The sequence below is a fragment of the Balaenoptera borealis genome (assembly GCF_965194805.1).
Source record: "Balaenoptera borealis genome assembly, chromosome: 3".
Taxonomy (NCBI): domain Eukaryota; kingdom Metazoa; phylum Chordata; class Mammalia; order Artiodactyla; family Balaenopteridae; genus Balaenoptera; species Balaenoptera borealis.
The window spans coordinates 110223713-110239475 of record NC_138866.1 but is presented as its reverse complement, the minus strand read 5'-3'; the positions used below and the strand labels follow the sequence as shown (position 1 = coordinate 110239475).

The following is a 15763-nucleotide window of genomic DNA, read 5'->3' as shown; positions in this document are numbered from 1 at the left end:
TTTTTATATACCTGTTGGCCATTTGAATATCCTCTTTGGAAAAATGTCTATTCAGGTCCTTCACCCAATTTTTAATTGGATTATTATTATTATTATTATTTTGCTATTGAGTTGTATGAGTTCCTTTTATATTTTTCTTATTAACCCCTTATCAGATATGTGGTTTGCAAATATTTTCTCCCATTCTGTATGTTGCCTTTTCATTGTGTTGCTTCCTTTTCTATGCAGAAGCTTTTTAGTTTGATGTTGTCCTGCTTATTTATTTTTGCTTTTCTTGCTTCTGCTTTCAGTGTCATATCCATAAAATCATTGCCAAGACTGCTGTCAGGGAGCTTTTTCCCTGTGCTTTCTTCTAGGAGTTATGGCTTCAGGTCTTACATTTAAGTCGTTAACCCATTTCTAGTTAATTTTTGTGAGTGGTGTAAGATAGGGGACCAGGGACTTCCCTGGTGGTGCAGTGGTTAAGAATCCACCTGCCAAGACAGGGGACACAGGTTCGATCCCTGGTCCGGGAAGATCCCACATGCTGCGGAGCAAATAAACCCGTGCACCACAGCTACTGATCCTGTGCTCTAGAGCCTGTGAGCCACAACTACTGAGCCCACGTGCCACAACTACTGAAGCCCGTGTGCCTAGAGCCCATGCTCTGCAACAGAGAGAAGCCATCGCAATAAGAAACCTGCGCACTGCAAGGAAGAGTAGCCCCCACTCACCACAACTAGTGAAAGCCTGTGTGCAGCAATGAAAACCCAACACAGCCATAAATAAATGAATTTTTAAAAAAAAGGGGGACCAGTTTCATTCTTTTGCACTTGAATATCCAGTTTTTCTCGCACCATTTAATAAAGAGACTATCTTTTCTCCATTGAGTATTCTTGGGGTTTTTTTCAAATATTAGTTAACCATATGTGCATGGATTTATGTCTGTGCTCTCGATTATGTTCTGTTGGTCTGTGTGTCTGTTTTAATGCCAGGACCATGTTGTTTTGATTTCTGTAGCTTTGTAATATAGTTTGAAATTAGGAAGTGTTATGCCTAGTCTAGCTTTGTGGGTTTTTTTTTTCCTCTCAAGATTGCTTTTGCTATTCAGGGTCTTTTGTGGTTCCATGCAAAATGCCATTGGAGTTTGTAGGGATTGCATTGAATCTATAGATTACTTTGGGTAGTATGTACATTTTTAAAAGCATTAATTTTTCCAATCAATAAACAATCATAGCTTTTCTGTTTATGTTTTCTTTAGTTTCTTTCATGAGTGTCTTATAGTTTGCAGCATAGATATCTTTAACCTCCTTTGTTAAATTTATTCCTAATTATTTTATTGTTTTTTTGCTGTTGTAAATGGGATTGCTTAAAATTTTTCTTCAAATTAGTGTATAGAAACAACTGATTTTGTATGCTAATTTTGTATCCTGAAACTTTACTGAATTTTTTCATTAGTTCTAACTTTTTTTGGTGGAGTCTTTAGGATTTTCTCTACGTAAGACATATCATGTGCAGAGAGAGGCAATTTTCCTTCTTCCTTTCCAATTTGGATGCATTTTGTTTCTTTTTCTTGCCCGATTTCTCTGGCTAGGACTTCACATACTATGTTTAATGGTAGTGGTGAGAGTGGGCACCCTTGTCTTGTTCGTGATCTTGGGGAAGAACTTTTTACCTTTCAACATTGAGTATGGTGTTAGCTGTGGGCTTGTCATATATGGCCTTTATTATGTTGAGGTACATTCCTTCTATACCCAATTTATTGAGAGTTTTTATTGTGAATGGATGTAGAATTTTGTCAAATGTTTTTTCTGAATCTACTGAGATAGTCATGTGATTTTTATCTTTTTATTCATGTGATATATTACATTAATTTCTTTTCGTATGTTGAACCATCCATCCTTACATCCCAGAGATGAATCCTAGTTGATGATGGTATATGATCTTTTTACTGTGCTGCTGAATTTGGCTTGATAGTATTTTGTTGAGAATTTTTGTATCTGTGTTTATCAGTGATATTGGCCTGTAGTTTTCTTTTCTCATAGTGTCCTTTTCTGGCTTTGATATCAGGGTAATGCTGGACTTGTAAAATGAGTTTGGGAGTATTCCTATTCTTCTGTTTTTTTGAGGAGTTTTGAGAGGATTGGTGTAGATTCTTTAAATGTTTGATAGAATTCATCAGTGAAAACATTTGGTCCTGGGCTTTTTTTTCTTGGGATATTTTTAATTACTCATTCAATCTCCTTCATTATTGGTTTATTCAGATTTTCTGTTCATGATTCATTCTTGGTAGATTATGTTTCCCAGAATTTATCAATTTCTTCTAGGTTTTCCAATTTGTTGGTGGATAGCTGTTCATAGTAATCACTCTTATGGTCTTTGGTATTTTTGTGGTATCAGTTGTAATGTTTCTTCTTTAATTTATAATTTTATTTATATGTGTTGTTTCTTTTTTTTTGTTAGTCTATCTAAAGGTTTGTCAGTTTTGCTTTTCTTTTCAAAGAACCAACTGTTGGTTTTATTAATCTCCATTGTGTTTCTGTTTTTCTGCTGTATTCTCTTTTTCATTTATTTCTGCTGTAATGTTTATTATTTCCTTTATTCTTCTAACTTTGGGCCTAGTTTGTTCTTTCATAGTTCTTTGAGGTGTAAATTTAGGTTGTTTACTTGAGATCTTTCTTTTTTCTTGATGTAGGCGTTCATCACTATAAACTTTCCTCTTAAAACTGCTTTTGCTGCATCCAGTAAGTTTGGTATGTTGTATTCCCATTTTTGTTTGTCTCATGATACTTTTTATTTTCCCTTTTGATTTCTTCCTTGATCCAGGAGTGTGTTCAGGAGTGTGTTGTTTAATTTCCATGTATTTGTGAATTTTGTAGTTTTATTATTATTACTGATTTCTAGTTTCATTTCATTGTGATTGGAAAGACACTTGATATAATGTGTATCTTCTTGAATATTTTGAGACTTTTTTGTGGTCTAATGTATGATCTATCCTAGAAAATATTCCATTTATTCCAGAAGAGTATTTATTCTGCTGCTGTTTGGTGGAATTTCTCTCTATGTCTGTTAGGTCCATTTGGCATGTAGTGTTATTCAAATCCATTGTTTCCTTATTGATTCTGTCTGGATGATATCTCTTTTGTTGAGAATGGAGTCCCCAACTAATATTTTATTGCTGTCTATTTCTTTTGGTTCTGTTAGTATTTGATTTATATATTTAGGTGCTCCAGTGGGTACATAACATATTTACAGTTGTTACCTCTTCTTGATGGATTAACCCCTTTATCATTATATAATGACCTTCTTTGTCTCTTCTGACTATTTTTAACTTAAAGTCTATTTTTTTTTCTGATGTAAATATAGCTACTCTGTCTTTTTTGGTTAATGTTTGCTTGAAATATCTTTTTCCATCCCTTCACTCTCAGTCTGTATGTGGCCTTAAAGCTAAAGTGAGTCTCTTGTAGGCAGCAGATCATTGTATCGTTTTTTTAAAAAAAAAATCCATTCTGTCAGTCTCTGTCTTTTGATTGGAGAATTTAATTCATTTACATTTAAAGTAACTACTGAGAGATAAGGGTTTACTATTTACATTTTGTTAATTGTTTTCTGACTCTTTCATAGATTCTTTGTTCCTTATTTCCTCTCTTCTTGTGTGGTTTGATGAGAAACGTCTCTCTAGTTACCTGTCCTACCTGTAGTCTTGACCTTTCAATTTTGGGGGCAGAATTTTTTTTTCTCAATGTCTTACTAACTCTCCAAAGTCATCAAGCAGATGTTCTTTGTATTTTGTTCAGTTTTTGAGCTAGAGGATTGGTTTGAATTACTTTGCTTTAGTGAAAGCTGCTGAATTGAATCTTTAGGCCACAAAATATTTTATCAGATTTCATTTTTATTACCTTTAAAACTAAGAGAAATTAATTTTGAATCTTTTGTAAATGTCCTGTTTGAGCAAGCAATTTTGTATTGAGTTTTCTAATGTTCTTTTTTTACAATGAACATACGTTTTTTAGATCATTTTATAATTTAACAGATTTAAATATGAAGAAATGAAAGAATTACTTAAAATTTAACCATTTTCATTCATTCTTTCATTTAGTATGTTGCTTATATTGTGGCACTGAAGTTAGTAAGCACCTCTGTTACAATAAGAGAAAACAGAAATATTCCAGAAATACTGAAAATTCAGATAATTGGCCTTGGCACCCAAGTATCTCAGCGACCAGGAGCACAAGCACTTAAGTAAGTTTTAAAAACTTGTTATTTTAATTTTTATTTCTAAGTTTGACTTCAGGCCAAAAAAATACAGTGTTATTTAGCATAAAAAACCTGATTAATAGTAGTTTGTCTCTAATTTCTTTTCCTTTTGTGTGTGAAGATAGTCATTTTATATTAGAGTTTGTTTTTTACGGAACTATACGAGGAGCTCATCATTTGTTCTCCCCTTCCTTTTTTCCTTCACAAATATTTCTTGTGTACTGTTTAATTCATAGATTTGTTACTATGAAGGCTATGCATAGAAACAATAACTTTCTGTTTTCAAGGTGTTTATGCTGTAGTTATAAGAGAGGAAACAAAAAGTTAATTTAAAATCTGTATAATATTTGAGAGCTCATAAGTAAGAAGGTACTGTAATGTGAAATACCTTAGGGTTAATGCTACACAAGCTCAGTTGTAGAAGGGAATAACTTGGGCTTGGAGATTTGGGGCTTAGGCTAACTGAATGGAAGGGACCAACAGATGCAGGGATGAGGGAGGAGAGTGTGCAGGGTGGCATGAAATAGGGAGATGACTTCCATGAGTTAAGTATAGCATATATTCGTGCGGCAGTTCTGCAGTGTTCTGAAGTTGGCCAAAGTGGATTTTCATGAGGATAAGGAGAATAAAAAAATAAACCAAATCAGAGAAAAAAAGCCCCAGATTGTGTGGGTAATTAAATGCCAGGCTACAGAGTTTGGACTTCAACTCTGGGTGATGGGCATGATCCTGGCTCTCAAAGGAGTTTTTTAAAAGGGAAATTTGTATTTTAACCTATTATATTACAAGGATCTTATTTGTAATACTTCTTTTTTCCGCATTGGATTGTAGGGTGGAAGCAAAATTAGAACATTGGTATATAACAGGTCTGAGACAGCAAGATATTGTACCATCACTTGTGGCTTCAATTGGTGATACTGCATCATCCTTGCTTAAAATTGAATTTGAAACCAATCCAGAGAATAGTACTGCTGACCAGACTCTGGTTGTTCAGTCTCAGCCTGTGGAGGTCATCTACGATGCTGTGAGTACAAGGAGAAAGTGAATCCTTATTAAACACATCTTATGCTTCTGACATATGGTTTTCTTCTTTTTTCCTTTTCATATTTAACCTTAACTTACTTAGCAGCTCAGTTTACTGACACTTTTTTCTTTATTAAAGAGCAGTACATGTTTAGCAGTTAATTTTGATTTTTCATATGCTACAGATTTTTTTCTACTGTATGCTTATGTTAAATTTTTTAAAAATGTAATATACCCTTAAAGAAGTCTGTGTTTATTATACCGGCTAACTACTCACAAATAATTACACACCAGTTTCCTACTCCAGTTTCTTTTTGCTTATTTTCCCTTTCTCTTCAATGTTTGGAACCAGTTTAAAGAGCTTTAGCAGCAAATGAAAGAATTTTAGATACTGTTCACGTGAGAAAAAAGCGTTGCCATTTCTTTGCTGTTGAAAATGCTGGCTCCAGTTCTGTATCTGTAGCTCCATCTTTATTCAGACTCTCTTAACTCATCTTGAGCTAGCCAGCAGCAAGGGTGTGGTTCATCACTCTTTCCATCACTTGTAGGTTGGCCCCACTCTGCCATTGAGATCCCTGACTTTTTTTTACTGTACAGTTTAGAAGTAAATTCACAGTGTGGGTGGGAGGCAGAACTTACGGTATTCTGTGATTTTTTTTTAAAAATTAAAAAAAATTTAAATTGTGGTAACATACATAGAACATAATTTCCCATCTTAGCTATTTTTTAAGTGTATAGTTCAGTAGGGTTAAGTACATTCACACCATTGTACATCCAATGCCCAGAACTCATTCTTTCTTGCAAAATGTCTGAATTTAAGTTCAAGGTTTGGGTGTAGGTAAGGACTGAACAGCTTTCTTATTTCCTCTCTAAACTTCAAAGTGCAGGAGAATCCAGTTGCAGTATAGAGAGGTGGAGTTTCACCTTCTAATCTGGAGGCCAAGTCTAGAAGTAATGCCCCATTGCTACATCAACATGATATCGTAGAACATACTTAAGGTCACCTTAACGATATGCACACATTTGTTGCCTTTCCAATAAGGTGAAGTGGGCTATACCTTTTTTCAGGTTCCCTTCACTCCAGAGGGAGATGTAGTAGGGTGGATTGTCTTTGGAGGTACCACGTCAGTTCAGAGCCAGAGTTGATTAGAATTAAACTGAAACTTTAAATTTTGTAATATAGAAAGTACTCTGTATAACTTGTTTATATTTTAAATGATTTTATAGAAAACCATCAATGCAGTGGTTGAATTCTTTCAGTCAAATAGGGGATTAGATCTTGAGCAAATAACATCAGCTACATTGATGAAGCTGGAAGAAATTAAAGAGAGAACAGCTACAGGTAAAGAATTGACGGCATAAATGTCATCTAAACTCTCAAAATTTTTTGCTGTTCTAATGTAAATACTATGTTTAAAATAGTGTAGGTAGTTTTGTCAAATATACCTGCCAGACTGGGTGAGAAAGAGAATAATATGGGGCACAGATGATTCTGTCTGCTGTTACCTTCAGGAACCTGTGCTGCAGAGTGAACTTGAGCTGGAAAACATCCCTGTCTCAGTTCTTAAGCGACTGTTCACTGTACTGTGTGTGTGAATCGAGTTTTAAAGATACATGCTTTTGTGCATTATGGCCTCTAATCTTAAGCCACCTACTGTATCTGGTTACTTAACTAAAGAAATAATGAATTTTTCTATCTCTGGCTAAAATACTAGCTGTGTTGGTTTTATTATATTATGCGATATGATTGTTTCTCATTGACCATAATGCAATTTCACCTTACATGCTGAATGGAGAATCTAATCTGTGAAAAGAACTTCTCCAACATACTTTTCAAGTGATATTCTTATTCTCGTTGTTAATAATATGATTACATATTTCAATTTGACTGCCTAATCTTTCATCATTTCTTTTTCTTCTTTTAGGACTTACACATATTATTGAAACCCGAAAAGTTCTTGATTTAAGGATAAATCTGAAGCCCTCGTATCTAATAGTTCCACAGACAGGTTTCCACTATGAAAAGTCAGATCTTCTCATCTTAGATTTTGGTACATTTCAGGTAGGTGTATATGCATTTCTGTCTGCCCATTTTTGCTCAGTTTAGTAGCTAGCTGTCTGACAGTATGCTGTTTTTCCCTCAGAGTTCACTTAAACTAAACCTAGACTTATTTCTTATTAGCATTTTGTCAAGCCTAGCTTAGATTGTGTAGTTTGTATGTATTTTACAGCTAATAAAAAAAAAAAACCTAACATTTTCTGAAATGGTGGATGATTTGACATTGAGGACTGGGTTACTGCTTTCTTTTCCTAATTAGAGAGAAGCACTCCTAGTTTTCAAGCACTCCTAGGTTTCCAGAATCTAATTACATAGTTTTCTTTGTTAATTTATATGTCTTGAGAATAGAAAATTATACAGATATGAATATATGTTTGTTAAATCACTGACATCAACTAAGTAGAGTACGAGAACTCTAAGGGTTTGGGTGTTGAACCTCCTAGAAATCCAATCTTCTGAGAAAAAGTGAAGATTTCAAGAAATGTAGTCCTGAATTGATCCTTGTTTCCTTTAGGAAGAGGGAAAAGCAAGTTGAGATTGGAGCTGAATTCTAATGGCCTAATAATTCTAGTTATATAGTGGGGAGAGGAAGGAGTAAAATCTTCTGTTTCATGGTGAAGAGTTTAGGATAGCTGGTAGGGAAGCTTGAGCCACAAGTGGTGACAACTCCTGAGAGCCAGGAAGAGTCGCATGTCTAGACGGGTTATTTGAGATAGACAGCTGTGTAACTCATCTTGTCATTAATTTAAATGTGCTGAGCACCTGTTACCCAAACGTAATAGAGATTTATGCTGAAATGGTATATTCCTAATAAAATATTTGCTAATAATTATTAGAAAATTAGGCAAAATATGAATTCATTAAGGGCAATGTTTTAATTTTATTTGGCTTTAAGAAAACGCAACTAAAGTATGTTGATATAAAGATTTTTCTGTTAAAAAAATTGAAGGTTTTTCTCCATTTCAGCTTAACAGTAAAGATCAAGGTTTGCAGAAGACTAGTAATTCATCTCTGGAAGAAATAATGGATAAGGCATATGACAAGTTTGATGTGGAAATAAAAAGTGTGCAACTACTCTTTGCAAGAGCAGGTAAACTGTTGCTCAGTTTTCAGGATCTTGAAATTATGTTGAGTAGCGTTGGTAAACAGATATGCATGTTTACGTGTATATCAACCCTGATAACATTTTGAACACATATACTGTTGGTCACTTAAGAGAACCAAATAGGAGCCCATCAGTGAAAATCTTTGTCACAATTACAAACAGAGATGTGGCTGTTCATCTTAGGGTACTTAGTACCATTTGAATCTAAGTCCAGTCGTTGCCTGTTTTTTTTTAAAGCGACATAAAACTGCCCAGAATACGGAATAGAAGTTGCAGTTGGCTCATGTTCCTCTGTCCCAGTGTGTTTGGGATGTCTCAATGTTGTTTCCCCTTGCTGCCTTTATTTTTAAATATTTTACTATTAGCCTAGTCTTTATTTGAGTAGTAGTATGTTTTTTACTTTTAGATATCTGAGAAGTATGGATATAGTCTTTAAACCCTAAAAGTAGTGAATTTAATTATTTTCCAAAAGCTTTGGTGGTTTCTACTGCTTAAATGAAGATTGTTGGTTGCCTGTATTTCTTTAGTTTCTAGAAGCAATAATAAGTATTTGCAAAATATCCTTGAGTATATCACTCTGTGGTAGGTCACTGGAGGAAAGGACATAGTTTCTGTGTGCAGAGTGTATACTATAGTGGGAGTGATGAGATTTATTAAAATGTAAATATATAATGCTCTACTTAGTTTTATAGATTGAGCCTATTAATTCCTTGAAGAGAAGTACCTATACAGACCATTAAAGCTGCCTTTTCTTTTGTATATACTTAATAATAATTGTTTGAATTATAAGCAATAAAAGATGTTCATTCATTGCCATCAGTTAAGATCTGTGTAGGGTTCTTTCAGTCATTGGAAGTCTGTCTTTGGAACCTTCTTATTTGGAAGAAAAGTGACTGTTACACTTTTTTGTCATAAAATCTTGCTTGATAAAACTCATTTTTGCCTTAGAATTATTGCACTTAGGACCCCCAGAAACCTCTTTTTTTCTTCTGTCTTTTTTTTCCTGTTTTTTCCTTTTTTCACTGCAATCTCCCAATCTTGATCTCTAATTCTGGAATCAAGGCAGTAAATTCTTAGGTTTTTTTCCCTGTTTGCTTTAAAATGTAAGATGTTATTAGAAAACATTCTTCAAATAAATGTTCAGAATTATTTTTATATCATAGTCTTTGACTTTTGTCAATCTGTGTTAAAAAATATAGGTCATTTAGTTGAAATGTATGTATGTTGAAAGAAGTAAAAGTATCATTGAATATATTTGTTAATTATTTTCTAATAGGTTACTTTTCCATAGAACATCTGATAATCTAAAACTAATTAATAAATAAAAACTAGTCATTTAATTAAAAAAATTTTTTTAAGATGAAAACTGGAAAAAGTGTCGATTTCAGCATCCATCAACTATGCATATATTGCAACCCATGGATATTCATGTTGAGTTGGCCAAGGCAATGGTGGAAAAAGACATTAGAATGGCTAGGTAATGTATGAGTTTCCTTTGTATTATAAAATCAACAAGGTGAAATATATCTGCATCAGTTACTGAATTTTAAGAAAGAAAAGCTAGATTTCTGAAGGAAAAAAAAAAATAATGATTATCTTACAGCAGAAATACATTTTTAAGGAAATGTTTATTTGAATTATATATCACCTCTCTTTTATTTCAGAAGTATTTGGGCTCTTACATTTTGTGAAATTTGGTTACCCCTGTTTTTGAATGGATCGAATTCAAGGTTCAATATTGAAATATAAAATCTTCAAAAATTAGAGGCTCTTTTGATTATGAAACCATATAAAATCTTGAGAATAATCTAAGGGAATGGAAAGTAGAAACTGAATTTTGAATTTAAGTAGATAATTATGAAATTATCTGCTGCCTTCTTAAAAACAGCCTTGTTGAAGTATTATTGACATTTAATAAGCTACATTTGTTTAAAGTATGCATTTTGATAAGTTTTGACATAAGTATCTATGAAACCATCACCACAGTCAAGATAATGAACACATCCATCATCCTCAAAAGTCCTTGTGTCCCATTGTATTCTCTCCCTCACATCCCTACCTGCTAATTCCTCTCCCCTCAATCCCCAGGCAACATTGATCTTCTTTCTGACACTAAAGGTTTGTTAGAGTTTTCTAGAATTTTATATAAATAAAATCATAGAATTGTAATTCTTTTTTTTTTTTTACTTCTTTCATTCAGTATAATTGATTTGAGATTCATTCATGTGTGTGTATCTTTAGTTCATTGATACTCTTTATCAGTTGGAGGTTAAACCAACCGTGCATTACTAGATAAACCTCTTTTAGTAGTAATGTATTATTCTTTTAAAATGTTGGATTTGGCTTGCTAAAATTTTGTTAAGAAGTTTTAAAACCTTACATTTCTGTTTATGAGGGATATTGATCTGTGCTTTTATTTTCTTGTTTTGGCATCAATGTATCAGGCTTCATAGAGGGAAGTTGTGTAGAATTGGTATTTTTTCCTCCTTATATGTTTGGTAGGATTTGCCCGTGAAGCCACCTGGGCCTGGAGTTTTCTTTTTTGGGGGAGGGTTTTTAACTACAAATTAAGTTTCTTTAACTTAAATTCAATTTCTTTAATAGATATAGGGCTGTTCAGATTATCTGTTTTTTTTGAGTGATCTTTGGTAGTTTGCATTGCAATGAAAAAGTTAGTCTTTCATGTCTTAGTTGTTGAGTTTATTGTTTTAAAGTTGTTCATAATATTTCCATCTTACCTTTTTAATACCTGGAGAATTTGTACTGTTGCTATTTCTCTCACTCTTGATATTAGTAACTTGTGCCTTTTCTCTTTTTTTTCTGATCAGTCTGGTTAGAGGTTTATCAATTTTGTTGATCTTCTGAAAGAATCAGCTTTTGGTTTCAAATGTTGTCCCTATTGTATTTGTTTTTTATTTCGTTGATTTCCACTCTCACATACAGTATTGCTTTTTTGTTTTGCTTACTTTGGGTTTCATTTGTTTTACTCTCCTAGTTTCTTAAGATGGAAGCTGAGACCTTTCAATTGAGACCTTTCTTCTTTTCTAACACAGGCATTTAAGTGCTTTAAATTTCCCTTGAAATGCTGCTTAACTGTACCCTACACATTTTGAAAACTCTTCAGTCAGTAGACTGGGTATTTGTACGACTTTAGTCATTTGTTTCCCATCTTTCAACTTTCCTTTGTTGACTGATGTCCAGTGTCTTTGAAACAGTTGTTTCACATATTTTGTCCATTTTTTTAGTTATTTTAGTTGGGAGGGTTTATCTAGTCCCTCTATTTAGGATGCTATTAGTTTTATGCAATGTTTCAGAAATAATTAATAAAGAAGCATCTCACATTTTTACAGTGCTTTTCAATTTACAGAGTACTTTCACAGAAAGTTCAATCCTTTGAGGTAGGAACAGCTAACTGGCCTCTTTTGAACATTAGTGGTTGCATTATACAGAAATATCATTCTTCATTTAGTAGTTAGGCATCTGTCAACTTGAGCTGTTCACAGCTTAGTTAGGAAGTCAAAGATAAACAACCTGAAAGAGCTTTATGAGCAGCAGATAGCTGCCACAAAGTTATTAGGACAAGCAAACCCAGGCAGTTAGGTGTAATAGGGAAGCAGAAGAGAAGCACGTGCTGAAAAGTAAGCACCTGATGAAAGCACAACAGTGATTCAGCAGTGAATAAAACAGATACCCTTCTCATGGAGCTTATATTTTAACCAGAGGAGAAATAAAGTAAACAAGTATACATATGCTATGTCAGGTGCTGACAAATGCTATGAAAGGAAATAATGGAAGGTGAGGGGATAGAGAATAATGGGGTAGATGCTCTTTGATGTTTAGAATGAGAAATCTTTTTATTTTATTTTATTTTTTATTTATTATTTATGGCTGTGTTGGGTCTTCGTTTCTGTGCGAGGGCTTTCTCCAGCTGCGGCAAGTGGGGGCCGCTCTTCATCGCGGTGCACGGGCCTCTCATTATTGCGGCCTCTCTTGTTGCGGAGCACAGGCTCCAGACGCGCAGGCTCAGTAGTTGTGGCTCACGGGCCCAGTTGCTCCTTGGCATGTGGGATCTTCCCAGACCAGGGCTCGAACCCGTGTCCCCTGCATTGGCAGGCAGATTCTCAACCACTGCGCCGCCAGGGAAGCCCAGAATGAGAAATCTTTGATACCAGGAAATGTTATGTATAGTGTTTTAGGTTTTAAAACATAGATAATTTGTATTTGAAAATATCTTCCTAAAAATTAGTTAACTTAAGGTTTGGCTGCTTAAGAAGGATACAAAACTTGGCTTACATGGAGCTTCCCATTCCCTGACAGCATTGAGGGATTAATGTAATTAGATTAAAACATATCCAAAGTAACTTTGACCCCAGAATGTAGTCTCTTCTCCATTCCCTTCCCCACCTCCATAATATAGAGAAGCTGGACCTTGAAACCTTATAGTTGAATTAATTATGTTTTTAGATTTAAAGTATCTGGAGGGCTTCCTCTGATGCACGTGAGAATTTCTGATCAGAAGATGAAATACATGCTCCGTTTGATTAACAGTATACCCTTGCCACAGAAATCATCTGCACAGTCTCCAGAGAGACAGGTAAATGGAGATAATAAAAATGCTAAATATCTTTAGATTTGTATATATGGTGAGTTTTTTTCGTCTTCTTTTGAGCTGTTTTGTTTTTCAATATTGTTTAGGGCCAGTTTCATTTATTTGATACATTTTTGAGGTTTAATGTGGTTGATTCTGTACAGAACTGCATATGGCATTGAATAAATAAAGACTGTAGCCTATTTTCGTTTTGGAGTGGTGGTAGAAAGTCTGTTATAGGGAATAACGGAAAGAAAGATACATAAATGAAAGGAAAAATGTTTTTCAAATTTAGGAAATGTGTTTTAAATAAAGCTAAATATAGAAATCTTTAAAATGTTGCAAAATATAATGATCATTATAAAATTTTCTTATATGTTAGACTTAAAAGTTCTAGATCACTTTACTTGGAATTGATCTTTACAACATAAATGTCGGACTTCCATTTACTTTGAAATGAAATTTGAGAGAGCCAACTAATGTTGATACCATTTTCCAGGAACCTGTCAAAAAGATGTATAATTAATATTGTAATAGACAGCAACTGAATGCCACACAATGATAGGTAGACTTACCTACTAGAGTTGTACATAGTTCTGCCCTTGTAAATGCAGGTGGTGGTCTTAATAATAAGTAAACTCCAGCCAGCCATTAGTTAGGTGATTGCATAATGTTCTTTGTTGGAAGATTTGTGTGCTGTGTATGTGTCTTTCCATCTCTCTCTATCCTCTATTACTTTTTCAGTATTTCTCTCATTTATGTACATTTAATCCTGTTAAATTAGTATGTTTAGAAAACTTTCTGTATTATTTTCTAGGTATCCTCAATTCCTATTACACCAGCTAGGACAAAAGGCCTACTTGGTACGCCACTGTTGCTAGATGGAGTGGAATCAGGTGAGGAAGGTAAAATGTTCTTTATTAAACCAAACCTAGAGATAAACTTTTCAGAAAATAAAGGAATTGTGAAAGTGTTATAGTAATTTACTGGCTTTATTTCCAGTTGTGCTACTAACCAACAGTGAGACATCGAGTCATTTATTTTTATTTAAGGCCAAGTTTCTTTGTTTGAATAAAAGTATTTTTGTGATTGACAGTGTTTAAGATTCTAAATAAGCTGCTTTTTTTTTTGCCCTGATCTCTACTTGATTCTTTTCTCTATCTCTGGTATAACTGATCTTTTTTGATTTTGAACTAGAATGTAAACTTTATGAGGACAAGGATAATGTCTGTCCTGATCACCCTGGTGTCCTTAGCGGCTGGTACAGATGGATATGTGATAGATGATACCCAGTAAATATTTTATTGAAAATTGAATGAATAAACTAAAGTGAAAAACAATCAGAATTGTTGAAGAAGAAAATAGAAGGGCAGTTTGATTTTATATATGATTATCCCATGCCAGGTTGAGTCACTCTGTGGGACTTAGAAAGAAGCTATATTCTGATTCTGAATATGAAGGTTATGTCTAATAAATGAATTTTACTTTTGAGAGATTTCAGTTTGAGTGTTTTATGCAGTTTTCGATGGACGTTCTCTCAAGTCAATTGTCTCCTTCCTTTAGAGTCTGATGATGAGTATTTTGATGCTGAGGATGGAGACACACAGACTGGTAAAAGTATGAAAGGGTCAGACATAAAAACGGTTGCTGAGGTCCCAAATGAGGAGCTCATTAATCTTCTACTGAAGTTTGAAGTTAAAGAGGTATGTATATTTGTTTTGTCCATAAACAAATATATTCTTGTTACTGCTGTCCTTATAAACTGTCTCATGCTAGACCCAAACGTTAAGTATATTTAAAATGTGGTACTCTATCTTCCCTACTGCCACCTGCCCCACACACACATACTTCTAAGAAAATGAAATGTTATTTTGTAAAAACTGGTATAAGTGTGATCTGTGGTATATATCTGATCTATTCTGTACAAGCTCGAGACTCTTAATTAGGATTTTCTTTTCTGTAGAAAATTTCTGTGACATGTTTACTTTAATATTTTTCAACTTTTAAGCCAAATAATATAGTTTATTGTCACGTTTATAATTTAGAAAAGTGTAAGCAACCTAAATTTGCAACATGGCTTTTACAGCCATTAAAAGTCCGGTAGTAATAAAAGAAAACATCGACATGGAGAGATGGTCACTGCATATCTTTATTTGGAGAAAAAAAAAGCGATTACAATTCCAAGGATATTATGATTCCATTTAGAAAATAAACACACACATACACACTTTTTTTTAATAAATGACAGTGTTCATCTCTATGTGGTGGGATTATAGTTTTTCATTTCTGCCTGTTTGCTTTTATATATATTAAAAAGTTTTTAAATGAATATGCATTGCTTTGGAATAAAACACAAAAGGTATAAAAAGGAGGTATTTCTTATTGACTGCTTTATATCTAAGTATTATTGGTATTTGTTTAAAGAAAGATATGTTCTCCATGTTTAGACTTCTTTGACTTCTTTCTTTCTCTCATACTCTCATCTAACATAGCAGAAAACCCCTTGACTTTACCTTCAAAATGTATTCAAATGATTGCTCTTTCCTTCCACAGCTATTGCACTGTCCACATCACCATCATCTCTTGCTTGGACTATTGCAATAGCCCCCCCCGTCTCTCTGCTTCCATCATGTACTCTGTTCTCCACACGGTAGCTAGAGTGATACTATTTTTAATCTTATTTTTAAAAAATATTTACTTATTTTTTTGACTGTGTTGGGTCTTAGTTGTGGTATGTGGGATCTTTTGTTGT

General features: G+C 33.8%; 1 protein-coding gene across 6 annotated transcripts in view; it reads left to right on the top strand.

Annotated features, from left to right (window-relative positions):
* The window catches only part of VPS13C (vacuolar protein sorting 13 homolog C), a 182797-nt gene that overhangs the window by 62765 nt on the left and 104269 nt on the right, over window positions 1–15763 (top strand). For 4 of the 6 annotated variants that reach the window (XM_082387988.1, XM_082387985.1, XM_082387989.1 and 1 more), the window contains 9 exons: window positions 4079–4221; window positions 5068–5260; window positions 6487–6601; window positions 7185–7321; window positions 8285–8408; window positions 9783–9900; window positions 12888–13017; window positions 13829–13907; window positions 14575–14714. In XM_082387988.1, coding sequence (XP_082244114.1) covers window positions 4079–4221; window positions 5068–5260; window positions 6487–6601; window positions 7185–7321; window positions 8285–8408; window positions 9783–9900; window positions 12888–13017; window positions 13829–13907; window positions 14575–14714 — 1179 coding nt within the window. Of the gene's footprint in view, window positions 1–4078; window positions 4222–5067; window positions 5261–6486; window positions 6602–7184; window positions 7322–8284; window positions 8409–9782; window positions 9901–12887; window positions 13018–13828; window positions 13917–14574; window positions 14715–15763 lie in introns of all 6 variants that reach the window. The other 2 variants (XM_082387984.1, XM_082387986.1) reach the window with 1 other exon arrangement.